The 27,878-nt window shown below is 41.5% G+C and overlaps 1 protein-coding gene across 10 annotated transcripts in view; it reads right to left on the reverse strand.

The window, feature by feature from the left end:
• The window catches only part of HDAC4 (histone deacetylase 4), a 494,934-nt gene that overhangs the window by 84,654 nt on the left and 382,402 nt on the right, over positions 1 to 27,878 (reverse strand). For all 10 annotated transcript variants that reach the window (XM_075069863.1, XM_075069860.1, XM_075069862.1 and 7 more), the window contains 3 exons: positions 19,873 to 20,006; positions 14,743 to 14,863; positions 1,750 to 1,796 (listed from right to left, as the gene is read on the reverse strand). In XM_075069863.1, coding sequence (XP_074925964.1) covers positions 1,750 to 1,796; positions 14,743 to 14,863; positions 19,873 to 20,006 — 302 coding nt within the window. The remainder of the gene's footprint in view (positions 1 to 1,749; positions 1,797 to 14,742; positions 14,864 to 19,872; positions 20,007 to 27,878) is intronic.

Genomic DNA, 27,878 nt, shown 5'->3' on the forward strand with positions numbered 1-27,878 from the left:
ATAACAGTATTAAATATTTTAAAATATTTTAACTTATAAGGGGGGTGAGAATCGCCCTCAAAGGTTTTCTGTGTGAAAGGGGTCACCAAAATAAAAGTTTGAGAACCACTGATCTAAAAGGAATTCAAACCGGAGAAAAGGTGAACATATTTTTCTGTATGAAGAAAGGAAGTGGCAAAACTACCCAAACAATAGGCTGATTATCTCAGAAAGGGATTTGTTTAAGGCATATTTTTAGGAAAAATCTTAGATGTCAGCTTGATATTGATAGATAACTACTGAAGCAAATATATGTATCTTGGGCAATCTCTACATGCTATGGTACTATCAGTATGTCTGAAATAGTAAACAGATATGTAAAGATACTCTGAGAAAACTGGCATCAGGATGTTAACTACACGAGTACAAATACTGCAAACTGTTCTGTAGATAATGTGTAAGCAGTACTAACATCATGGGTTTTTTTTTGTTTTTGTTTCAGAACTTAATTCCTTCTGTGTTCAGCCCAGTTGCTGTCTCTGCTAGTTACCATTCATTTTCCATTTGCAAATGATAATTTTTGCTTTGAATGGCATGCCTGGCTGCAGGGCAGAGTAAATCCAAACCTTTTCAAGTGTAGCCAAAAATTTGCCATGAATTAGGAGACTGTAGTATATTTACAATACAAAATAAAATATCTCTAGGAGTGCTTGATGGCGGTGATGATGGTATGAATAAATGCAGATTATTTTTTTTTGACAGGATAATTTTCAAAGGAGCAATTTTGCAAAGACTCAGGAAGAAAACAATTTTGTTTCATTTCCATAACAGAATCCAGACCTCCAGATTCAACCTCACGAGCTATAATTATGTATAAGAACTACCAATGTGAGGTTTCAAACACAATGCCTTTTCCTGTCTCTTTTCTTCCAGATTATTTTCTGTATTGTCATTCTATGCAAAATCTTTACAGCAAAAATATTGACTTGAAAGAACTTTAGGCTTTAGAGTTTCATCTCACTGTATCTATCTGTTAACATTATGGGAGCAGGAAAAAATCCCTTTATTCATATGCAGTTTTGACTGCTGAAAACTGATATTTAGCTGTTCATAATGGATGGAAATTTTAGTCACTTCTTTCATAATTCAGACACGATTGTCCTAGACTCCACACTGAAGGATGCCAGATGCTAAAACTACAATTCTCTTCTGCTGTGCAACCTGCAAGACATTTTACTCCAGAACAGTCACGTAGCCCAGAAACAAATACAACAAACTACTGCTTATACCAACATCCCAGATATTATCCTTCAACTACCATTGTTTTAATAAAATATTTTCTACCTGTACTATGATGGAGGCAGCTCTGAAGCACAAACAAGACACATGAAGCTACCTACACAGTCTGAGTGACATAGAAAGTACATCTTTCTTTCTCTATATTTGCAGCACATTGTTGATAGTTATTTAAAAATGTAGTAATCTAAACCATTAAACTTCACTGCTTGGGAAATGAGGTTTCTCTGCTAAATAACCAGAGACAGTATGCATAATAGATTTCATTGTTCAAAATAGTTAAAACTCTCGCACTGCTTTTGAAGCAACACATGTGAGGCTGTCACTGCAATCCCACACCCCAGAAGGACCTTGTTTATGGATAACATCTGGTAGTAATTATCTGCTCGGAAGAAAACAAGGCAACATTTTTTGTTACCATTGGGACTCAGAGAACAAACAGGGCATTATTTACTCATTAAAGAAAATACTTACTCCAACACCACCACAAGGGAGCCTGACAAACATTGATGTTATAGAACCTGTGGAAAAAATGAGAACAGTAAGTTATCAAAAAGGCAGAGTTAACAGGTTTGGCGGATGATTTTTATGGTAATACTGAAACCTTTTCTAACACAGTAACATGCTCTGATTTTATTACTCTGTGTTGAAAGGAACACAAAAAAGATAATATTTCAACATGTGCATAAATACAGAATATACAATTGTATAAACTATACGCACCCGTACGTACAGTTCCTAGATTTCAACCAATCACAGTGAATATAAATAATGAGTCTGCCGAAGTCTTGTTCATAGAAATAAAATTGATAGCAATAGTAGTAACTGCTAATAGTAACTCCTGAACATGTCTGCTGAGACTAACATGTAATAAGGTCCTACTACTTTAAACTAAAGGGGGAAATTAAAGCATGAAAAACCTAATTATTAACTGACTGCACTTGTTTATTCAGGACTCCATAACACGAAAATTAGTCAATATAGTACTAGAGGTTTTTGGACTGTATTAGACACTTTCACACAGTGCTATTAAAAAAGACAAATACCTTAAAATAAATAATTAGCCAGCAGGGAACATGAGTTGCTTAAGACTGAAAGAGGGAAACTACTTTAAGAGGTTCCAGAAAAATAGAAAAAAGATGCTGGGAAAATATTGTGAACTGATGAGAATGGCAATGTTATTTTCTCTGCCCATATATCAGCCATAATATTCTTTGTGCCTCAGAACAGTACATCATGGTGGAATGTAATCTTGATAGCTGTAATATGCACAAATCTTGGAAAAAAAATTCTGAACAGAGAACATCTGTATTACAACTCATGACTATCATATATACAGTGTGTTTAGTTATATCTATGTACACATGCATATACAAACACATGGCAGGAAGAAAACATGCATTTAAATGGAAATGTTTTCACCAGATTGGGTTCTTGTTATTCTAGTTGGTCTATATTGGAATAATAAAATGGAGGAAATTTCCTTAAAATGCAAACAAACTCCTTTGTAGATCATGAAACAACAGTGATGGAAAGCACACTTGAGAGACTGAGAACCACGCTGGAGTGAAATGTATCTCAGACACAGCTACATAAGTTTTCCCCTTCAGCTGAAAGTGAGGTTAATACAGCCACAAGATTCATTGTTTGAGGACATCCATATGGAAGTACTCACATAGCCCTGCCTGAGACCTCCGGCCACATCTTCAACTGGTAATCCACCTATTATTTAATATTAATTGTTCTGATAACATTTTATATTTTCAGTGCATAGATTTAAAGTAGCCTTATTCATCTATATTTAAAAGCTGTTCTGCAGGTTCTATAGCATTAAGCTATCAGATAATAGAGGTGTCTATATGTTTCATCCAAAACTTTCAAGGGTTGTAGAAACACCTAAGCAAGTTTACGCATCCTGCCAGGAAAGCCACCAACTTGTCACAGCTAACCATGAACTTCAGACACCATCGGATAAATTATATTTTCACATAATAAAAATACTCAAATTTTACTGGGGCAGACAATTCATATGTCAGTGATGGATCTAAATAGGTTCAATTGGTTTCTTCTATGTTAACAGAAGATTGCAAAGTCTTTTAAAATGTTTGAAAGATTCAAAGATGATACAAGTATAAAACAGTTTAAAAGTACAAATAATTAGTACTGGATTTCTACAACATTTGAAAGAACCTGCTTATAATGCTGAGAAATTTGAGATGCAGACTTCCTGGTTTCTTTGAATAAATGCTGCTAGCATAAATGACATCACAGCCCTCAAGAACATAAATGAAAAGTCATTCCATGTAAGACCCTTGTTTTCTCTCTCTCAGCTTTCAAAATGGCTCCCTTTGGCCTGAAATTCCCAACTCTCAGACCTATTTCGGGAGGAAAGTTCAAACAAAATCAGTTGATCCATTTTAATGGCGCGAATGGTTGTAATACACATCTCTATTAACAAAAGTAAAGATTCTCTGCATGCCAGTAATTCAAACATAGGTTTGTTTTTTAAGCTTCAAACTTGCTGTGGGTTTAGTTCTTTGACATATTTTAAAAAACTTGGGTCATAAATTAAGAAAGCACAATAAGCAGAAATGAGCTTGCTCTCAGGAATAAATCATCTGCTTATAACTTCTCAAACTGTTTTTTTCAAACACATCAAAGACAGCTGCTCTCTTTGTGCACTAGATCCATCGCAAAAGTAAACTCTAAACCAATGCTGGGTTGTTAAAGACAGTCTTACCCTCCCCATCCCTGCTCCAAAAAGGTGGCTATTTACATGGGTCTTCTGGAAATGCCCCCATTCCAAAGTCATGTCCCAGTTATGCTTATGAAACCTGCAGTTACCTCTCACCTATAACCCAACCCCGTGCATCCCTTGCTGCCGGGTCCTCAATTTAATTTCTCTCTGCAGGATGACTGGCAACCACATTGTGCTGTGATGATGTGCCCTTTTCCTTTGTCTCTGTGGTTATTGCTACACAAAAAAGTAAACGCTGGCAGCTACATGTGCAGTACATGACAGAACCATGACAACAGCAGGAGCTGCACACTAGGAGAGGCCAACTGGCAGGTGGTGATAACATATGCAGTTAAGGTCAAGGATAGTTACATGGCTTGGGAATGAGCCGCACATCCACAACTCTGGGCTAAGTGAGTAAGGAAAATAAGCTATCTGGCAAGGTGGGAATTCTCTTGAAAGCTCAGGTAAACCTCTAAACTACTGGGTGAACCCCTTCCAATGGAGGTCCCAGGGGCCCTCTCATGGGTGCTGCATGTTCTAGCAGGGCATTTAAAATGGCTCCCTAGTGAGTTGTGGTACATAGCTTGAGTACAGAGTGCAGCACAACATGGGCTCCAACATGTTATACATGAATATTATTCTTACAATCAACTCTCTGTCCATCAGAAACATTACTCCCTATCAAGCTCATCTTTCATTCACTCTTTCTCTGTTTGCTCAATGGAAGATTACTGATTTGCTTTAATGAAAGGTTTAAGAGTTGTATTTTTCTTGCTGTTAGCCAAGTCATTGGAGCCTAAGATGGTTCCTTGGGTAGAAATCCCATGTCGCTGCACTCTTCAGCTTGGGGTTCTTTGTTTTATGGGGGCTCCTCTGACTTATGCGCCTTTGGAAAAAACATGGGCAGATAAACATCCTGGCCCATATGAAACTGGGAGACCACTTTGGGCAGAAAGGCTGGGTGTGGACGCAGTTGGACGTTGTCCTTGTAAAAGACCATATAGGGCAGTTCCGAGGTAAATACCTGAATCTCAGAGACCCTACGAACCAAAGTATGCAGGCCCAAGGACCAGAGAGTGGCACAGGAGTCTTTAAGGCTGTGGAGCCGTGCATCGGTCAGCTCCAAGAAGAGCCCTGCTCCCTTGAACAGGAGATTGTGGAGGGTAGTCTGTATCTTCTGGGATAGCCCGGAGGATCGTAACCAGGAGCTGCGCCTCATGACCACCGCAGAGGCAACCACTCCGGCTGCCGAGTCTGTAGCATCCCAGACCATTTGGAGGGCCACTGCTTTACCTTCTTCCACCAAGGTGGCAAACCACTGGACTCGGTTCTGTGGAAGACCCTCCTTGAACTTGCTGATGGAGTCCCACAAGTTGAAGTTGCACCTGCCTAGCAGGGTCTGATGGTGAGACACCCAAAATTGCAGGCTATCTGTTGAATAAATTTTTCTGCCAAGTAAATCCAGTCTCTTGGAGTCTTTATTTTGGGTGTGTCACTGGCCTGTCCCTGTCTGTCCCTTTTGTTGATGGCAGACACTACCAGAGACCCTACTGGAGAGTAGGTGTACTGATAGTCAAATCCCTTTGCCAGGACATAATATTTCTTTTCAGCTTTCTTGGAGGTAGACAGAATGGAAGAGGGGGTCTGCCACACAGACTTAGCACTTTTCAGGACTCCTGGTTGGACAGGCAATGTGATCCGGGCCAGAGTGGAGGCATGACATTGAAGAGGTCATCAGACTCCTCCGCTAGCTCCTTGACCTCCAAGTTCAGGTTATCAGCACCCTTTTCAGCAGTGCCTGGTGCTCTTTGAAGTCGTTAGGGAGGGCTGCTCGCATGTGAGGGGTCCGCCACTGCCTCGTCCGGAGACAAAGAAGATGACCGTATCGTGGGGGAGGCTTTCCCTTGCCTGTCCGAGGATGGCTCCGTGGGCATCGGGGCCCGCCGCACCGTACCTGCATCGGACTCAGTACTGTGCTTTGATACTGGAGTCGGCTGGGCCGGAGGCAGTTTGTCTGATGTGGCCTGAGAGGAATGGTGGGAATATGGGACTGGCATGATGGGTACATTCCAGAGGCTTCAGTAGTGCCACTGGGAGGGCCACTGTCCCTGCTGCCACCACTGCTGGGGCCATGCTGGTCTTGTGGGCTGTCGGCGATTCGCCTCTTGTAGGTGAGGGGCTGAACTCTCCCTCCAACTCAGACCAGTGCCCTTCTGGCAACCAGGGCGGAGCCATAGATACCCAAGTCTGTCGGTGACTGGTAAGGAAGGGATGAGGAATGGTGCCAGCCCGAAGAGCAGTACTGGGGAGTTGAAGACTGGTGCTGTGACTGGGAATGATCCCGCCCCAAGGGGGATTGACACTGAGGGGACTGCCTAGGTGATGGGGCTCTGCACTATGGTGATCTCTGATGGGAGGCATGGCATTACTGTGGGTACAGGGAATGGCATCGTGATTTGGACAACCCAGGCCCTGGGTCTTCTAACCAGAGACCAAAGCTGTGGCGCCGGGACCTAGGCTGTGGTGAGGGGGATTGACGCCTGCAGTCCAGGGACCGGGAACTCTCTGTTGTTTTAGAGTGAGGTCCCATAACAGGCTTACCCTTAGAGGTCTGGGCCTTAAATGGGTCCATCGCCTGGCCTGGTGTCTTCAGTGCCAGCCGGCCTACTTGGTCTTTGGCTGCCAGGGCCACCTCGGGGACAGGTGGCCCTACAAGGGGCTGGGGCCCCCTGCCGCTCCTGGGAGTCGGATCCCAAGCTGGGCTAGGGGGTCTGACCACAGCGGTACTCGCGTGTAGCTCCGGGGTGGGCATGTGGCCTAGCACAGGTCCTCTGCCTGAAGTCTCATTGTCCTGCAGCGCCAATGGGCATTTGGGCTTCAGCTGCTTCTTGGGCACTGGCAAGGGGGAACGGTGCCAGGCGGGTTCCTGTGCCGACGATCAAGTACTAGGTTGAAGTTCGATCGAGTGAGCTCCAAGGCAGGACAAAGTGCAGCCTTCATGAGGAGGGCCCTCATGCGGAGATCACGCTCCTTTTGCGCTCGAGGGAGAAAGTTTTTGCAGATCTTGCACTTGTCTTTTCTGTGCGATTCCCCTAGGCACTTCAAACAGCTATTGTGGGGTCACTAATGGGCATCGGACAGGTACACAATGAACATGGCTTAAAGCCTGGGGAATGGGACATGCACTGCTCCAAAGTCCCAGCCAGAACTCTAACTACTAAAACTATTATTAACACTTAACTTAATGGTCAAACTAAGCACCTAACAACTAACTACAAAGGAGACGGAACAATGGATTGAAAGAACTGCTAACGCTTTTTCCGACCAGAGGCAGTAAGAAGGAACTGAGAGGGCGTAGGGTTGGCAGTGCCTGATATACCAACTCACAAGCGCGGCACTCAAGGGGGAACCGCAGCCATGACTGTGCTCATGGGCGCACACACACCTAGAATGGAATCGACATGAGCAGGCAATCGAAGGAGAACTAGCTTTGTTAAAGGAAAACAATATCCTGCTAGAGAATATCAAAACGTATTTTGGTTGGTTGGTTTGGACTATAAAACATACCACTTCCATAACATTTTGCTGGGGGATAGTCTCTTCAGCCATTCCTTCTATTATTCATTTACTTTCACTCTATCTCCTCCCCTATTACTTCTTTTCACTTTAGCCTTCCTTTTCCCGTCTTTTCTCTCTTTCCTACTTTACCTGTGACCTTTTGCATTCTTCTAATTTTTCTAATTTATTTATAAGTATTCCCAATATTTTAATCCCATCTCCTCTATTTCTCTGCTTTTCCCTGTCTCCACCATAGAGACACTATTGTCTCTTGGATGTCCTCTCTACCCCTACCACGACCTCCTCCCAAACATGTGTGTCTGTAGAATCTTTATTCTTTTCCAGCATCTACTTATGTGTCTTTTCAGTTAAATGCTGTGAATGTGACTGATCATACACTTCTAAATTGTGAAGGTTGAGGAGGGATGTTTTTCATGGTTTATATTTAAAAACTGCCATTGTAAATGGTGGAATCTAAGATCTCCCCAGTAGTTTTAAATTTTCAATCAAGAAACATGTACAAGTTGGCAAAATTGTCCATACTGTCAGAGTAGGAGAGTTTCAGGCCAGAAGGGACCGACAGAACGGAAGTCAGTAATTGTCAAGCTATCCTCTAAATAGGGTACAATTTTAGAGATGTGATATGTTCTGTGTTTAAGATTATTTGTTTCTGAACTGAAAAAGCAAGGAATTTTTTGAAAAAACAAGTTTTCCCTTATTCTGATTAGTTTATACATGCGGGCAAAGAGAGACTGTTTCAAAGTCCTGTCTAACTGGTGTTTGCTTTTAACTTATATTTGTGTATTTATTTTTTTCTGTGCCTTAAAATTACTCTGAAGTGTTTGGAAATTTTGATTCAGAAATTTTCTTCTGAATGCTAAGTAAAACACACAGTATTATATGTTTGGTTTTATAGGTCTAATTATTTTTATAGTATGATTGCAGGATGTATCACTAGCTTTGCTAAACCAGGGCCACTTTTTCCTCCTCTTCATTATGTGGAAATCCTGTGGTCACAATCAGGATTTCTATATAAAGATAAAGGGTAGTTGTGTCCCTGTGTGAACTTCAGGTGTTAGGATTTTCAGTAATAAAAAGTACTACTGCTGCAGGTCACTGTGGGGTGGTAGATTAGTGGCAAAATCAAAAGGTCTGATATTCTTCACCACTATTTTTCTATGGCTTGCAGCTTCTATGGCTTGCAGCTGGTGGGGGCAGCTATAAACCTAAGTGCAGGTAAAAGGATATACACAAGTATCAAATACACAATGAAGAATAGAAATGACAGATTTCTGGAAGATAACTCATGGATTGCTGAATATTAATAAAACATTTATACTGGCCTACTTTGGAGCCTTCTAATATCAGTGTCAAAGATAACTAATTCAAATCAAAACTATTTACATCAAATTTAATCAGTATTTAAAATCAGCAAGCAGGAAACTCTGATTTAAATTATCAATTTTAATTCTTGTTCTACATTTTTTAGTTACTTTCCTAAAAGATAAGATTCTCACTGGTTGGTATAATTTGGTACTAATTTGCTAACCAGAAAGATATACTATATCTATACACATTTATTTAAACAATTTTATAATTTAATGTACATTTATTCAGGGTCTTGATTTTTGTTCTTTCACTTTTTGTTAGAGAAAGGTGAATGACATTTCTTATTTACTAGATAATGATTATCTGGTTGAAATAAAAACAATGTTTTGATTTTTTTTTTAAATGTCCGATTTTTATGTACCCTGATGCGTGTTGATAAAATACTCGATATCTATCGGGAATCTTAAGACAGCATCCTGTTTCTGAACAGTCAAAATCTGTAAGTGTGCCCATCCTGAAAACAGACGTTTAAGTAAAACATTTAAAACTATTTATTTTCACAACAACAACAAACTTAGAGAAAAAGCAAACAGTGTCCCTAGAGGGATTTTACATTGAGTGACTCGCAAAACAATTTTCCAACAGGGAAATGATAAAAAGCCGGGACATGATGAAAGTACAGAAAACAGTGAAAAGTAGATTGGGAGCTTTTGTTCTCCCTGGCTTGTACCAGAAGAACAAGACGATGTTTAATGAAACCAAAAGGTGCCAAATGTGAAACTGTTCAAAGGAGATACTTTTTCAGATAGTGCACAATTTGACCATAGAACTCATTGACCATGGAGATCATTGAGGCCAAGAATTTAGCAAGATTCAAAGAGAGAATTTTATAATATTTATAATAATAAACTGATAATGTATAAATGTGATGTTTATAATATAATCATAGAATATCACGGTTGGAAGGGACCTCAGGATGTCATGGAGTTCAACCATCTGCTCAGAGTAGGACCAATCCCCAGAGAGATTTTTACCCCAGTTCCCTAAATGGCTCCCTCAAGGACTGAACTCACAACCCTGTGTTTAGTAGGCCAATGCTCAAACCACTGAGCTATCCCTCCCCCCTAAAGAGGATTTGGTATTTATATGCATAACAAGAATAGCCAGTTATTATAACCTATATGAAAAAAGTAGATTGGAAAGGATATTAAACCTTATGCCTCAAAGTTTAAGACAAACTAATTATTTGGGATTAGAATGAGACCTTTACAGGCACAGATTAACCCACATCTACCTACTGTGCAGTTTTTTCCAACTTCCTCGGAAGCTGCTGGTGCTGGCCACTGTCAGAGACAGGATATTGGACTAGCTGGATCATGATTCTGATCTGTTCTGGCAATTCTTATATTTCTATGAATCACAAGTACTTGGAAAACGCTTGGATTACATCACAGGGAATCCAGACCTCAAGGTATATGGGTGAAGCGTAAGCAGCAGTCCTTAGCTTTTGTACTACTCCACGTATCAGATACGCCTTTGGCGTATCACTATTCCAACCAATTAGCATCACCCACTGCTGCACAGGTTTTTGACAGCATGCTTGGTTTCATTTAAAAAATGTGGCAGTTATGATCTGGTGGGGGAGAAGATGTACATGTTTATTTGGACAGGTAAATATTGTGTCTAAACAGACCAAGGGTTTTACACTGTCAAAGACATGATGTTTGACTTTCTTCACAGAGTGCATGTTAATGGTGATGCGAGGCCTGGTCTACATTATGAGTTTATATCGAATTTAGCAGCGTTAAAACACATTAACCCTGCACCCATCCACACAATGAAGCCCTTTATATCGATATAAAGGGCTCTTAATACTGATATCTGTACTCCTCCCTGACGAGGGGAGTAGCGCTGAAATTGGTATTGCCATGTCGGATTACGGTTAGCGTGGCTGCAATTCAACGGTATTGGCCTCCGGGCGCTATCCCACAGTGCACCACTGTGACTGCTCTGGACAGCAATCTGAACTCGGATGCACTAGTGAGGTAGACAGGAAAAGACCCGTGAACTTTTGAATTTCATTCCATGTTTGCCTAGCGCGGAGTGCCAATCAGCACAAGTGACCATGCAGTCCCAGAATCAAAAAAGAGCTCCAGCATGGACCGTATGAGAGATACTGAAGCTGATCTCTGTATGGGGAGATGAATCTGTTCTATCAGAACTCTGTTCCAAAAGACGAAATGCCAAAGCATTTGAAAAAATCTCCAACGCCATGATGGACAGAGGCCACAACAGGACTCAACCCAGTGCTGCGTGAAACTTAAGGAGCTGAGACAAGCATAACGGAAAGTCAAAGAATCAAACAGATGCTCACGGAGAGAGGGAGGGGGGACTGAGGACTCTAGCGATCCCACAATTTCCGCACTCTCCGAAAACCATTTGCATTCTTGGCTGAGCTCCCAAAGCCTGAAGGATCAGAAACATTGTCACGGGTGGTTCAGGGTATATGTCGTCAGCCCCTCTCCCTCCCCCTGTGAAAGAAAAGGGAAAAAAATCATTTCTCGCCTTTTTTCAACATCACCGTATGTCTACTGGATGCCGCTGGAAGACATGATGCTGCAGCGCTACACAGCAGCATTCCCTTCCTGATCGAGATGATACAATAGGACTGGTATCCGACATCATCATCCCGTAAGTGCTCCTGGCTGGCCTCAGTGAGGTCGACTGGGGCGCCTGGGCAAAATGGGAATGACTCCCGGTCATTCTCTTCTTTAAGCTTGTCTCCTGGAATTCAGTCCTGCCTGGAATATCATAGCAGCTGGAGGCTGCCCTCCCCTCCCCTCTTTGATGTCTAATGGAGATTCAGTCCTGCTGAAATATCATAGCAGCTGGAGGCTGCCTTCCCTCTCTCCCCACTTTTCTCTCTGCTCCCAGAGGCAATAAAGTCAGCGTTTTTTCTTATTTATGCATTCTTTATTACTTCATCACACAAATGGGGGATAACTGCCACGGTAGCCAGGAGGGGTAGGGGAGAAGGGAAGCAACGGGTGGTGTTGTGCAGGGGCACCCCCTAGAACAGCACGCAGCTCATCATTCTGAGGGATGTCTGGGGCTCTGACCTGGAGTGGCTGTTTGCCTCTCTGGTCTTTAGTCGGCTTGCCTGATATTCTAGCAGGACTGACTCTCATTAGACAAAACTTAAAGAAGGGAATGACCTGGGGAGTCATTTCCATTTTTGTCCATGCGCCCCCGGCCCGACCTCACCGAGGTCAGCCAGAAGCACTCATGACAGCAGCAGACTGGTAACCGTCATTGCCAACTTGCAAAGCAGCAGACAGTACAATATGACTGATAACTGTTTCTGCTAACTTGAAAAGGCAAGGGGATGCTGCTGCGTAGCACTGCAGTACCCGCGTCTGTCAGCAGCATTCAGCAGACATATGGTGACAGTGAATAAAGGCTGAACGGGCTCCATGGTTGCGTGCCGTATGGCTCTGCCAAGGCAATCCAGGAAAAGGGCTCGTGAATGATTGTCTGCCATTGCTTTCATGGAGGGAGGATTGACTGATGACATTTACCCAGAATCACCCGCGACACTGTTTTTGACCCATCATGCATTGTGATCTCAACCCAGAATTCCAATGGGCAGGGGAGACTGCGGGAACTATGGGATAGTCTAAGGAATAGCTACCCACAGTGCAACACTCCAGAAATTGACGCTAGGCTCGGTACATGGACGCACACTGCCGAATTAATGTGCTTAGTGTGGCCGCGTGCACTCGACTTTATACAAACTGTTTCCAAAAAATGGTTTCTGTAAAATTGGAATAATCCTGTAGTGTAGACATACCCCCACTTGGACTGTCAGAAGAACCAAAAGTTTGCAGCTCAGATTTCTCTGGATTTTGATGAGGTGGTAACTGTCTCAAACTCAGCAATAACCACAGTGCTAATTAGATTTTTAAACATCTGCTGTATAGTTTTCCTCTTTGGGGTTTTTACATAACTACTGAACTTGTAGCAAGGCCTTGCCAGCTCTCTTACCGTGAGTATTAGCTCCACTGAAGACAATCAGGTTAATCCCCTTTTCACACTATCGGAACTGAAATCAATCCCCACTACGGTTTTCTCAAACTGCATATTCCAGGACCATGACTCCCAGATGAGAACTTCCAAATCTATTATTCAAACCTATCACCTAATGCTGGTAACAGGCACTTGAAAATTACAAAAGAAGAGAAGGTGTCTGCACGAGTATACTCAGGTAAGACATTCATTTAAGTGTGACTTCTGTGACACTCGTACAGTCTTTTTCTGAGCAGCAATCCCTAGTTTGTACAGTAGGAAAGAGGGAAAGTCTACAGTCCACGACTAATAGATACTTCCCTACTCAAGAAGACTCCAATCTTCAAAGAGAAAAAATAACCTCAGAGGATCCACTGTATAACTACAATGAATGCTTTGCCACTCAGCCGATAATACTTGGAAAACAGCCTAGCAACAAGCAGTTACTCTGCAGATCTTCCTTTTCTCACCCAGCTCCTAGGAACCAGCTTGGTGAAATGAGCACTCTAACAGGGCTGCATAGTTTTAGTATGATACATATCACATATAACACACACAAAATTCATCCACTTGACAACAGTGAAGCATGGGATCATCAGAAAAAGATGGAACATGGGACTCAATGGGTTAGGGGATTCGTAAGAGGATACAGAACCTCTCTCTTTTAGATCAGTGGTTCTCAACCGGGGGTACACGTACCCTGGGGGTACATCAACTCATCTAGATATTTGCTTAGTTTTACAAGACTACAGAAAATGCACTAGTGAAGTCACTATAAACTAAAATGTCATATAGACAATGACTTGTTTATACTGCTCTATGTACTATACACTGAAATGTAAGCACAATATTTATATTGCAATGGATTTATTTTATAATTATATGGGAAAAATTAGAAAGAAAGCCATTTTTCAGTACTAGTATGCTGTGACACTTGTGCATTTTTATGTCTGATTTTGTAAGCAAGTAATTTCTAAGTGAGGTGAAACTTGGGGCTACACAAGACAAATCAGACTCCTGAAAGGGGGACAGTAGTCTGGAACGATTGAGAGCCACTGTTTTAGATCACCATTTCAAATCTGCCTGCGGTAGGTAATGGCAGAGAGTGGTCACCATCTGACAGCTGTTTGATGGTGTAAATCCAGTTCTATGGGGACAGGACCAGCATCACAAATCCTACACACTAGCTGGTATCCTGTGACAAGCACAGCAGAGAGTCCAAGGGTAAAATGGGTATGGAGACTGAACTACCTTCTCCCCCTCGGTGGCAGTACCTCTAGGTCTTTGGCACTTCAAAGAGAGGAAATAAAGGGTATTTCTACATTGCAAAAAACAAAAAAAACAAACAAACCATGTCAGCGAGTCTCAGGAGCCTGGGTCAACTGACTTGGGCTTGCGCTACGGGGCTAAAAGTAGCAGAGTAGACTCCCCGCTTGGTCTGGAGTCTGGACTCAAACTCAGTGAAGGAGAAGAGTCTTGGGCTCCCACCCAACTAAGAACAGCTACACTGCTGCTTGTAGCCCTGACGCGGTGGCCAAAGTCAGCTGACCCAGGCTCAGAGACTCATTGCCATGGTTTTTTTCTGCAGTGTAGATGTACTCTGGAAGAAAGAGGAAACCAAACGTCTATCACCTGTCCCACTGAAGCGCAGAAGAGATGACTTGTGGCGTTCAGAATGGCGTATGCTCAGTAACTACTAGGGTCAGTGTTATGGCTAACAATTACTTTATGAATGTAGGACCAAAGAGGTAGTGAAGCATGACCCCCTGCTGTACCTAGAAGTTTCTTGCTGTCCAATTTCTGTCTGTTCAAAGGGTTTGTGCCATACAGGAGCGTGTGCGCCTCCGAGTGAACTGTCTGTAGCTCTTCTAGAGTTGCTTTTCTTCCACGAATACACTGCAGGGGGAAAGGAAAGAAGTGGTAAAATCATATTTACTACAATTACCTAGCTTGTCTTTTTACTTCCCTTTGGTAAAAAGGAAATACTGCTGGAAGTCATATTGCACTAAGGGTTTGTTTTTTACAGGTTAAAAACAATTTTTTGCTGACAAATATTTTTATTAAACTGTTATGCAAAAATTCTTATTTTGTTTACTCACAAAGGTACATTTTTAGCCATGAGAAGGATTTCAGCTTAATCCCATTGATCAAAAGATTTTATATGTAAAATAACCTTTTGGACTTTTTAAAAGATACATGCTCTAAAATCTTTGCTGAATTACACAGCAGCTATTCTCATATTGATGTGTCAGGATTTAGTGGTTGGTATAAATCATTTCTATGAATAAGAGTCAGCCACATAAGCTGTTCACTGATGGAAGAACAGTGTTCCAAATCTGCACAAAGAAATCCCACCACAACTAATAACAGCTAAATGGCAAAGACTTTGGGGCTTCTCTTCAGAGAAGCAACTAAGGGTTAATCAAAATCTTTTTGCTCTAAAAACTGGGCTGGAGATCACGCAAGGTCAAATTTGAGATTCCAACCTGATTTAGGGTATGCCAGAAAAAAACAGAACAATGTTTCTCCTCCATGCTCTTATTTACAGCTGGAACCAGCAAGTGTAGATGAACACAGAGGATGAAATCCTGGCTTCAATGTAATCAATGGCAAAACTTCCATTGACTTCAGTGGGGCCAGGATTTCACCCAGAGGGTTTTACAGCTTGGACCCTTTCCCAAATTTCAAAAAAAGTTCAGTCTGCATTCTGGGCAAGCCTTAATATTTAACTCATTTTCGCTCAGGTCTAATTGCTACGACTGAAATTCACCTCTGTGCAGTGGGCCAGCAGAAGGCCTGTGCAACAATGAAGGGCTATTTTGAGGTGTTGAGTGGGACTTAAGCGGTGCAAAGACTTTGGCCTGATCTCCAACATAAGAGTGAACTTTAACCAACATGAAAATGGCACTTGGATTTTCTCTCTCATGCTAGGGAAAAGGCAGTAACTTTCTGGAGTTAAGGAAGTGACAGATTTTCCATTTTAAGTGGGGGTTTGTAACCTTCTCTAAAATGTCACAAAGGAAATACATCGCTTGGACAAGAAAGCATTATGTTTGGTGATGTGGAAATGAAAATTTTTGGAGGCTAAGTGTGCTGCAAAAGTTGCTTTGTTCATGAAACGTATGAGTGTAAAAACAGGTGTTTTGGGTGGTTCAGAATTTATCCTAATGTGCTTGGGGTATTTTTGATCACAGTGTCTCTAAAATAATTTTTTTGTGGCTTTCCTTTAGAATAGAATGAACTTTGGCATTTCCCTGACAGCATGATTTCTATTTTCAATATACTAATATTAGAATTCCTGCATCACCATGCTCTGTCTGCAGCATGTGGAGGTCCCAGGAGCACCAGAGACTGCCATGGAATATCTTTCATTTTACATGAGGGAAATCATCAGGACTACAGAGACTGGAAGGATGTGGTTCAGATCTCATTCAGAGCACAGCAATACTTCCAACAATTCAGCACCTGTTCTAGTGCAGAAGTCTCACCACTGGCTGTGGGCTCAAAATCTTGGTCAACTACAATGTCTGATATTCCAGAGAGGAATGCACTACTTAGTGAGCCACAATGACACCAGTTAAACTGTACACAGGCAGCATCTTCTTCCAGACAACACTGTAGGGCATAATGCTAGGTACACAAACCAAGCTAATCAGAGGGGATTTTGCCTCAAAACTTTGGTGTAACCTGTATTCATTTGTTTTAAAATGTATTTGCACAGGAAGTAGTTTTATAAAATCCTTAAGCCTTAAACCAAGAAAACAAAGCATGGCAGGAAGCTTCTCCCACTCATGATTTGGGTCACCTGTCCAGGCAAGTTCCTTTTTTGTTTGTATTTTCTTTAAACTCTACAGGTAAGATTTTCTGAGGGTAAATGCTGATGCAAAATACACAGTCACATTACAAAGTAGCTGTAAAAACACTAGCCCCAACGAGTTTGAAAATAATCTCCAAGAAAAAATTATTTCCCCTCTTTTGTGCCTTCACTTCCCACTCACGATAAATCTGTTTCAATTATTCCTTTATCCTTTCTCTCTTTCGTGTTTTCCCCCTGCCTACAGGGCTTTGGAGCGGAGCCCGGAGCTGGAGCGTGGAGCAGCTCCTGAGCAGTGGAGCTGCAGGTTTTTGCCTGGAGCTGGAGCGGAGCTGGAGCACAGCTCCATAGCCCTGCATGCCTAGATGCCATTCTTGTTCTCAAGACAGATGAACTGACATGTGCTCAACTGCTGCTTTTTTTTTTTTTTTTTTTAAGATTTTCTGGAATAATACATCGTGTTACTTGTATTATCTGACTATGCACAAATAGAGGAGAATGGTAGAAGGTCTCCAAATCCTCATCTGGTAAACAGCTACATCTCTGCTGATTTCAAAGGAGAACTACCATTAATACCAGTGGAGGACTTGACCCTACATGTGTCATACAAAGTAAAGTGAAGCTCTGAGGTGTGCTTGTCTCCCCAAAGTCTGTGCCCAGTGGGAGGCTAGAAATACCACTCTCCACTCTAAATAATATTCTAGTATTTTTAGGTACTGTAGATTTCATGTTGCTCAAATCTTTTTTTCTGTATTTCTAGTAAGACATCTTTTGTTCTTCTCAGAAAACATGTAGTTCCACATGGACTTTGAGAGACAAGCACACCTCAGAGCTTCACTTTACAACCAAAACATCCTTTTAATATAGAGTTTTTGTTTTTAATAAGTATATAACGTGCCTAGGAGGAGCTTTCTCCTTCCAATGTTAGGGATGAAAAATTAAGCCAAATGCTAGGACACTCCTACCAATTCCTTCTGGACCATTCAAGTTCCCTGACATAAGACCTACAGATCAAGCCTGATATCTGCAACAGTTTGCAGTGTACCCCAGCCTTATGGGGAAGAGAAAAGGGTTATTTAGAGTCAGTGCAAACAGGGGACAGATAGATTCCAACATGCCAGTACAAGTCAGTCAAATCTGACAATTCTTCCTCCCCAGTCACCTTTTATAGATACCTTGCATCCTGCATTCCGATACTGCCTAAATACAAAACAATATATTGTAAACATAGTCTTAACTGCACACCGATGGGTAACCCTTTACAGAGCTAGAACCCACAGGAGAGTTTTAAGAAGAGATGAAGAGGGAGGATGTGACTCAGGGGCTTGGAAGTTCCAGAGAGATGACCTAGTGGGTCAGTACAAGTTAATGAGTGACCCCATTAGAGTGGCTCAGAGGAGAGGAAAATAGGAACTGCCAAGATTAGGAATGATGTGAATGGGTGGCAAGAAGGCAGATGAGCCAGAGGAGGGAAAGGGACAAATGGAGTGGCAAGTCCAGGAACCATTTTGAAGATAAGGAAGGGGGCTGTGAGACAGCTTTGGAGATAACTAGGAAAGCAGTGGAGAAGGAGGAGCAGGAAGACAATTAGAATCTGGAAGCCAGTGAGGCCATAGCATTCTGGGCACCCTGAAGTTTACTGACTAGAGATTGAGGAAGATCATAAGAAAGGACATTGTAAAAGGAAAGACAGGATGTGATTAACACACGGTTAAGGCTTTCAGGAGAGGTAGGGTCAAGATGAGGTTGAAGGCTACCAATGTTCAGAAGATAATTACAGACCAGGGAAATGTGGGAGGAAAAATGTTGACTGTCAAACATAACTCCAATATTTCCGCCCTTGGGAGCAGTATGAAGGATCAAATTAAAGTGGGTAACAGTTGTTTAAACTTTACAAATCAAAGCACTTCATTGCCACGTGGAGAATGTCTGTGATACAGAGGTAGGAGATGAGGCAATAAATACTGCATGGATTAAGCATTGCTTGTAAAAAACTGACCTAAATGACAACAGGTTCTTTGTCTTGTGTATATTTTTCAAAAAAGAGAGAGAATAATCCCAAAGTTCAATTCAATTTGACTTTTCAGACACAAACCAGTCTCAACTCTTTCTTGTTGGCTATATAAAGATGCAAGCACTAGAAGTTTAGCTAATGACAATGCTGCCCCCAAGTGGTTAACCTTCCTTACTGCTCAAATTATTTCTAACCAGACTAGCTTAATCAGAGGAAGCTGTGTAATATGCAGTCTCCTCAGGATAAACCAATATTATAGGAATTTAGTTACATCTGTGTGCCTTCATTAGTCTCCTCCTGGTCTCCACAGCAGAGATGGACAACTAAATTAATACAAACCATACTGATTCTCTGATCTGTGGGACCATAAACCCCATTAAAACGCCTTCTTCTTTTGCAGGACCTCAATCTTAGCTAGACCATCAAGTTCACCACAATATTAAAAAGGAAAAAAATGCCACAGAAGCCTTGGAAATATCAAATTAAGGATAGAATTTAACCAATAACTCCTGTTATTACAGCTTGGGGTTAAAATAGAAATCTTAATTTACAATAGCAATGGATATTGAACTCCGGCAAGAGTCAGTGCTAGATAGGTATTTCATTATAGTGAGAGTAATACTAGAAAATTATATGACTGACTCCTACTGCAAATACTGCAATAACTATTGTCCAGACATGCAGTATGAAGTTCTATGAATTTTGTGATTGTAACCGTCACAGTAATGCTATGAAATTGGACAACCCGGAAAGTATTCATGGCAGATACAAACAGACAAATAGAAACAGTCAGGTATGAATGGGTTAAACATTAAATACATTTGGCAGAACCCAGCCCACAGTCAGATCCATGAAAATCTAAGAACAGAATTTGGTACAAGTTTGTGCGCCCATGTGGCAATCAGAAATCCAAGTTGCAAATTCAGTATGCTGGTCTTTAAAAGCAGAATGTTAGAGTTCCTTAAAATGCACACACATGAAATCCTACAGCAGAACCAAATACCAAGTCTGTTCTCTCTGTCCCAAACACATGACTGAAACTACATGTCTGCCCATTCCTGTGGCAGTATTTATTACCTCACACTTGCCACGGAGGCCTGTCTCTTGAAGCCTGGACCAGATGCTCTGGATTCTCCCTGCATGCTCTGGGTGGCTGTTTGTGTTTCCGCAGGTACATTGGTGTTTCAGCATCAAGGTGTCGTATACGAGGCCTGCAGCAGAAGTTACAAAAATTGCTTGCAATAAAAAACTGTCCTGTGAGACATGGAAAAAAAAATCCTCTGCTGTGCACTAGTGCATACTGCATTGAACTGAAATCCTAAACACAATGGAAATATGCATTCCACAAGTAGATGAAGAACATTAGGAAAACAAAACTGTAGACTGCAGTAAATGAGGTGGACAACTTGGTTATATGACCGAGTTGTGTGCAATCGTGGGGACTGGAGGTAGTGATCCAGGAGGTTGCTTCCAGTCCTATTTCTTAACTTCTAAGGTTGGCATTGTACTATCAATCATGCAATGACTTCTCTCTGTTGGAAATTCTCAGTGTATTTGGGAAAGAAATTAATCATTAACACTACTAGAGGATGAATCTGTATGGTTTATAACATAGAATCATTGAATATTAGGGTTGGAAGGGACCTCAGGAGGCCATCTAGTCCAACCCCCTGCTCAAAGCAGGGCCAATCCCCAACTATTTCTCCCCCCAGATCCCTAAATGGCCCTCTCAAGGATTGAACTTGCAGTTAGTAAGCCAAAGCTCAAACCACTGAGCTATTCCTCCCCCCTAGCAGATGTACAAATGAAAGCAGGTGAAAGCAGAGATTCAGGCAGATGTGAATACAAGGAAGTGTTATAAAAGGACACTACATTTCTACGACTCTCACATTAAGTACGATTACAACTGCTGATAAAATGCTTCCAGGGTTTTGGATTAAGGAACAAGCGAATATGTCTCTGGAAGGGTCTTTGTTCCATAAAATAGTTTGCTTTAAAGTCTTCTTATCAAGGTTACTTGACAACACAAGACTTAAGGTACATGGAAGGCAGTTTATTAGCACACACTTAGGGATAACTATTCAATGTGTTACATGGGAATTTAGCAGTGTTATTTCCATTAAACATGGGAGTCAAGAGGCTGAATCCCTGAGCAACAATATTTACCCAATCTCAACAATGTAGGTGACTCTGATACATGTTACACTTCCACCCAGTTACACTTGTGGACCAGGATTTGTGAATTCAGGTCAAATACACCACTGAACAAAACTACCAATTTTTCCACAATCGTGTATTCTGGGGAATAAAGGATGACACTTTTTGTTTAAACACAACAGACAGTGAAAAGTTTAGTTCTAGCTTTCCCTTAAGTCAGAGATAAGTTTGTGTTGGGGAGCACCCAAAAATCTTTCAAATATCAGGGGGTTCTGAGGATGCAGGATAGATTTGCAACTAGTGTTGCTCCTTTGAACGCCAACCAGTTTGCCAAAGCTGTCTTTCCACTGTGCACTGGGGCTGGTGCTGACTCTTTCAGCCATTAGTGAAAGTTGTCTGGCAATTCCTCACTCTGTTCCAGATTTTGGGACCTCTGAGTGCAGGAAAACACACACAATAGCTCCAGAGGACAGAATGGAGCTCTCATTAACTAAATGATTAAGTTAACCAAAGTTCAATTAATCAGGGCTTTACAATAAATATTCATAAAAGTGCCCACCTGTCTGCTTCTTTCTGACATTATTCAGTTCCATTAGGAGCTGTTTGGGCAATACCAAGCAATGCAAACTGAAGTTGATGAGAGGATGTGGGCTAGTAGAATGGATAGCTGTTGTTTTTGACCTCGGCACTGGGAAAGAACACTGGATTTTGCTCTGTCTCGATCTCAAATATATACCTATTATAAACAGGGGGCATGCATGCACACAGGGGTGTGTGCATATAGATAAAAAACACATGGTATAGTATTTTATATAGATACATTTAAAGAAGAGGTGGTGGTGGGATGGAATACATATTCTTCTTTGGTAAGTTTGGAGAGGAACCAGGACTCAGAAAAAGTCTAATTAAATTCTAAAACTCTTCCCACCCCTGGTTAAACAGTGACAAAGCAATATTTCACTGAAGTTTATCTTGTATAGTATTTATGTATTATTCCCCATTTTTAACACAGAGAGAGAGAGAGAGAGAGAGACCGTATTGTGATAGGATGCCCGAGCACTTCTCTGTTTGCCTTTACAAATATTTTAAAAAAAATTCATTCCCTACCCTCCAAATTAGTATTTTCTGTATCAAGTGGACAGAACTTCAATTCAAGAAAGTAATTCTCTGTACCAATCTCACTGGGTAAGCCTCTTCTAGAATATGACTGGAGTATGGCTGAAACACTTTGCTTTGCTTTTCTGTGCCTACCTCACCAAAATATTAAAATTTTAAAATCTGAAAACTCTGCTGTTACTCTGAGCTGCAGTAATAAAATGGAAAATTCTTTTCCGGGTAAGGTAATGAGATATGTACCAAAAACAGTTGTCTAAAAAGTTCCCCGCACTCCCCCCCCCCCCCAGAAAGAAAAAGAACGAAAGAGTCACGACTCAAATAAGAGCAGAGGAGGATTTAAATACACCATTTATAATGGTATAAGGAAAGAACACAAAAATATTCTTTTCCTCAACATTTTCTATTACCCAATTTCAATGACACAGACAGCGGGGTTGTGACTCTCCAATGCCTTGCACCTTATGTTGGCTATCATCTGAACTTGTGCAAGTGCAAAATGCTGCCATTCCAATTTTAAAGAGTTTTACATCCCACTTTCCACTCATTGCATGAGTATGAATAATAGCACAATGTTCAAGGTAGTGGAGAATTGGGCCCCTAGAGTTGAAAACATTTCACAAATTAAATGTTGTGAAAAGGATATTAACCAGATAAAATACACTAAGTACTCTGCACATTATTGTCTTGTCACAGTAATATGTGTCGCATACAATGGAAAGGTAATGTGGGTTTCTTCTCATTCTAAGCAATTTTTTAATCCTACCTGAACACTTATTTTCTTTAATTTGACATCTACAATTGTAGAACTTTCAGCAGATTTATTTACAGTTTTCAAAATCACTACTCTTATTGTTCCACTCTAGTATATAATTATAACTGAAATTACGAGGCACATATTTCGGTAAAATGTAAACCCCATGATAGTAAATATTACTGTACAGTCAAATTTTGTAAAGACTCACATGACTGATGCTGCCACTTAAATGGTGAAGCCGGAAACAGATACGGGCAAGTCATGATTCAACTTCTAAAATCATAGAATCATAGATTATTAGGGTTGGAAGGGACCTCAGGAGATCATCTAGTCCAACCCCCTGCTCAAAGCAGGACTAATCCCCAAATGGACCCCTGAAGGATTGAACTCACAACCCTGGGTTTAGCAGGCCAATTCTCAAACCAATCTACACAAAGGTATAACATGATCCAATGGCCAGAGACTAGTCAGCAAAATTAAAGCTGGAAAGAAGATTACTGGAAACTTTTAAACTGTGAGGGTGGTTACCATTAGAACAGATTACCAAAGGAAGTGGTTAATTTTCCCTCACTTGCAGTGTTTAGATCAAGATTGGATATCTTTCTAAAACATAAGATCTAGTTCAAACAGAAGTTACTAGACTAGATGTAGAAATCACTGGATTCTCTGGCCTAGGGATGTAAACAGGGTGGATAAAAAATTAAATTTAAATTACCTTTTTTGATAAAATGCTTTGAGGAAAGAGCCTATCTAAAGATAGCTTTAATTAAGATACATTGTAGCTCAAAGATATCTCATCATGGAATAGAGATTATAAATTCTAATTCTATAGTATGAGACATTATATTCATGCAACGTTTAAGAAAATTTTGTAAATGAGTTCCAGTAGTTCATGGATTAGGGATCCAATCTTATGGAGTTCCAGGGGCTTCCGTATAGATTATTTAGATTAATCTTTCTATCTATCCAATGGGATTCAGTGCTCAGTCTAGAACAGGGGTAGGCAACCTATGGCACGTGCGCCGAAGGCTGCACGCGAGCTGATTTTCAGTGGCATTCACACTGCCCAGGTCTTGGCACCAGCCTGGGAGACTGCATTTTAATTTATTTTAATATGAATCTTTCTTAAAGCATTTTTAAAACCTTATTTACGATTATACAAACAATAGTTAGTTAATTATTTTATAAGACTTATGAGAAAGGCCTTCTAAAAACACTAACAATGTAATCGGGGTCGAAACGTGCTCAGAATGAGGTTGCCAGTTCTTCATTTTTCACCTTAATTTAAGGTTTTGCGTCCCAATAACACGATTTTAGCATTTTTTAGAAGGTTCTTTTCTATAATAAGAAGCTAGCGACTACACACAGATGTTTAGGGTCTCTAGAAAGGAAAAGAAATAAATACAAAAGTACCTTAAGTTTGGCGACCGTAGTATCCTAGCAGTGAAACGCCGTTTCCTTCATAAGGCCACTTCAACTGTGGGAAGTATGTCTTTCGCACAGCAACATATAGAGCACAGCCAACCAATGCACAGCTTCTCCCTCCAGCGTGTACCGTGATGTACTAGGCCTGTAATCTTGAAGATGGATTTTCAATAGTGGGTAGAGAATTAGTGTGCTTCCACTGTCCATGACCATCAATGGGTTTTGGGTGCCTATTCCCTTAGGATCCTTTTTGATAATGGCCAGACACACTATTTGTATCCTTGCCCTCTTGGTGCCCTGACTGACTGCATCTGTTGTTTCCATCTAGAACTCAGGTATGCAGACGTGTTAAAACTTGCATTTATAAGGCCCTGGTTTTCAATAAGCAGGAACTTGCGTGGGTATGTCACGGCTAACTGATGCTGCCTAATTCCACAGCTGCATGCACAGGTACCAAAGGCTCGTACTTTACATCTAAACTGCTGTTTTCATGTGGCAACGAACTTAAGACCAAGTGGTTGTCTTTCAGGGTATGGAAAAATATTGTTTATCTATTCAGTTTATTTAGGCTAGCATACAGAATAAAAACAGGAATTAGATATTGGCTTGAGACGTTTTTGCATTACAGTCATTTTCATTATTTGGGTTAGACATTCATTCCCAAAAACGCCTTTGTGACATCTAGGGAATCGAGTGCATGTTATACATACCGAACTCTCTAAAAGGGTAGTTGCCTCGAATGTTCCTAGGAATGAAACGATCCATACAATGCCTGATTATCCAAAACAGAATTTACCAAGAAGAGATGACATCGCAAGGGGTGGGATGGATGTCCTAGTAAGGCTTAGGGAGAGCCCAAACTTCCTTTCTTTAGTCTCTGGGGGACAACAGTATCTCCATTTTCAACTTTTTGGTAGCTGATCCAAGATGAGAATTAGTGCTACCTATCTTCCAGGATGGGGCTATATGGACTATTACAAGAAAAAAATATCCATTGTTATAAAAGCCCCTTAATTGCATACTTACAATTTAGCTCAGCTGCCGACCATTTACCTATGGACTGAATATTTCTTTCTTTGCCCCTCTCTCACATACACCGGTAGTGAAATTTAACCTGTAAACATCTATTTAAACCAATGTCTTCTTCCTCTGCTAACTATCCATTAGGGGAGGCGCCGGTGATCAGGGTAATTGACGGCTACTCTAACGTAGACAAATGACTACCATATGCCATTCTGTGAGTGTGATTCTGCCTCTGGCCATTACCCGCTTCTGCTCCTTACACAGGGAGGAATCAGGGCTGACTGGCAGAGCAGTCCTATTGCCATGAGACACAGCTGAGAGTTTCCTCTGTCCCTGGGAGGATCACCACAGGTGTGCAGCCAGACCACAGCCTGTTTGTGAACACTCAGAAGGTGCAAAAGGGCTTGACCTGAGGCAGAAACATGGTCCAAATCTGCCTCTAGAGTAAAGTTAGAGTTCATTGTATAGAAGCGTTGCTTGGATATGCTGTCCTTTCTCTCATGCTGTTGCTTCTTCCTTCTCATGCTTACTCAACCACTGGTTTAGTCTGAATTGGCTTTGTCTTCTGGGAATGTCCGTATTACTGCATCGCTTTCCCTTTTTTTTTAGACTTAATTTAAATCACATATTGTATTCTCCTCTACCGGACTTCCCTTGGTGATTGGCGGTGGGGGGGGGGGAGAAAGGGAATATGGTGATTATAATCTGACCCAGATTTTTTCCGTCCCTCATTAACTAAGCAGGCTATGAGGTTAGCAGCCATAAAAATCTGGCCTCGACTGTGATAGTCTTAGGATATACGGTTTGGGGGTTGGCTTTTTCAAGGGCGCAATCCGTACCTCCTCCCCGATGCGTTAGCATCACCCATTCCACTTTACATGGTCAGTGCTTTTAAGGAATAAAGGTATGGACCACCATACCCTCGCACATCCAATCACCCTACCAATGCCTGAAAATTACTGTTGTGAACCTATGGCTTAGTGGGTGGCTCTGCAGGACATGGGGGTGGAGCATGCAGGTGAGGCGCACGAGACGAGGCGAATGTCTCCAAAGACCCTGGATGCAGCTGCCCCTGATGCTCTGTAGTGTTCGTGTGGTGAATGCGCTGCTGTCAGTAGAAGGGACTTGCTGTTGGGCAGGGATGGAAGGAACTCTAAGGGGACAGTTCCGCAAATATCACGTTTAAAGGTTGGCATTGGGAATTTTAAAAACATGTTTTGGAGTTTTGTGTTGATTTCTAGATGCAGTGCACACCATCACACAACACACACATTGCACATAGTACGGACGCATGCTTAAATAAAGGCTGATCAAAGCCAAGGAAACAATGGCAAAGATCCCATTTAAAATTCCATAGCTCTGGAATCAGATGTACTTAGTACACACTCTCCACACTGCAGAGTCTAGGCACCCTTACACAGCTATTCAAGTTTGCTTTTAAAAGCTCAAATTTACTTTTGGATTACAACCAACGTGCTTTGCAGCCTTGCATGACTTACGTTTTTGCAACTCGAGACCCACTCCCCTTACTGACTAGCCTATGTCAACTGCCAAGTACGGTATCCGCCCGAGGCCCTACATGTGACTGGATCAGGGCTGTGACAGACTGGTCCCAATGAAGGACCCTTCACTCATGGTTTCCATATCGATCCATCAGGACAGCGGTCAGGACAGACCGTGCTAAGCCTCATTACTGTGCGGAACACAGCACATTAAGACAATTACTGAGGTGTAAGGTTACATCACATATAAACCTGCATAGCTGTGTACTTTAGAATAGAGATTTACTGAGTGTGACCTTGTTCTGTGATATCACAGGCACAGCACCCTGACACCCCACACTAACAATATGAGTAAACCCAAGTTACAGATCAGGAGTGTATGCGTCTTCTTTCCCACTTTAAACCTAGGTCCACAATGGGGTACCAACTGAATTCCTCTAGCTTACTTACCAGCTTAGATCATTGTAGGTTGCCACCACAAGTTGGAGTGTGTATACTTTGGTCTCCCCAAACCTTCCTGGGGACCCCAAGACCCAGATTCCCTGGATCTTGACCAAAGAGTAAACCCTTCCCTTCACGTTGCTCTCCCAAGCTTCCCTCCCTGGATTACCCTGGAAGATCACTGTGATTCAAACCTCCTGATCTTAAACACAGCGGAATCCACCTCCACCCCACCCACAATTCCCTGTGAGTACCGCTCAACTCTCCGCTTAACAGCTGGAAAAATAACTAGTCTTTAAAAGCTTTATCAACAGAAAGAAAAAGTTAAGAATCTCTGAATATTAAGGTCTTTCAGTTATAACACTAGAAGAACCCCCCGAGCACAATACAAATTAATACTTCGCGAACTCACATTTGCAATAAAGAACAAATCAGTGAAACTTGCTTATCTGATACTTATTAACTTATGACAGAAGAGATTTTTCAAAATTGGGGAATCTGCTTACATGTCTGGTCCTTCTTCAGAGGCCCAGAGAGACAGGACAAAACAAAGAACCAACAAAAGCTTCCCTCCACCCAGATTTGAAAGTATCTTGTTCCTGATTGGTCCTACTGGTCAGGTGTTCAGGCTTCCTTGTTTGTTAAACCTTATCTCTCTCTGTGGG

This window comes from Chelonoidis abingdonii, chromosome 10, assembly GCF_003597395.2.
Source record: "Chelonoidis abingdonii isolate Lonesome George chromosome 10, CheloAbing_2.0, whole genome shotgun sequence".
NCBI classification, from domain to species: domain Eukaryota; kingdom Metazoa; phylum Chordata; order Testudines; family Testudinidae; genus Chelonoidis; species Chelonoidis abingdonii.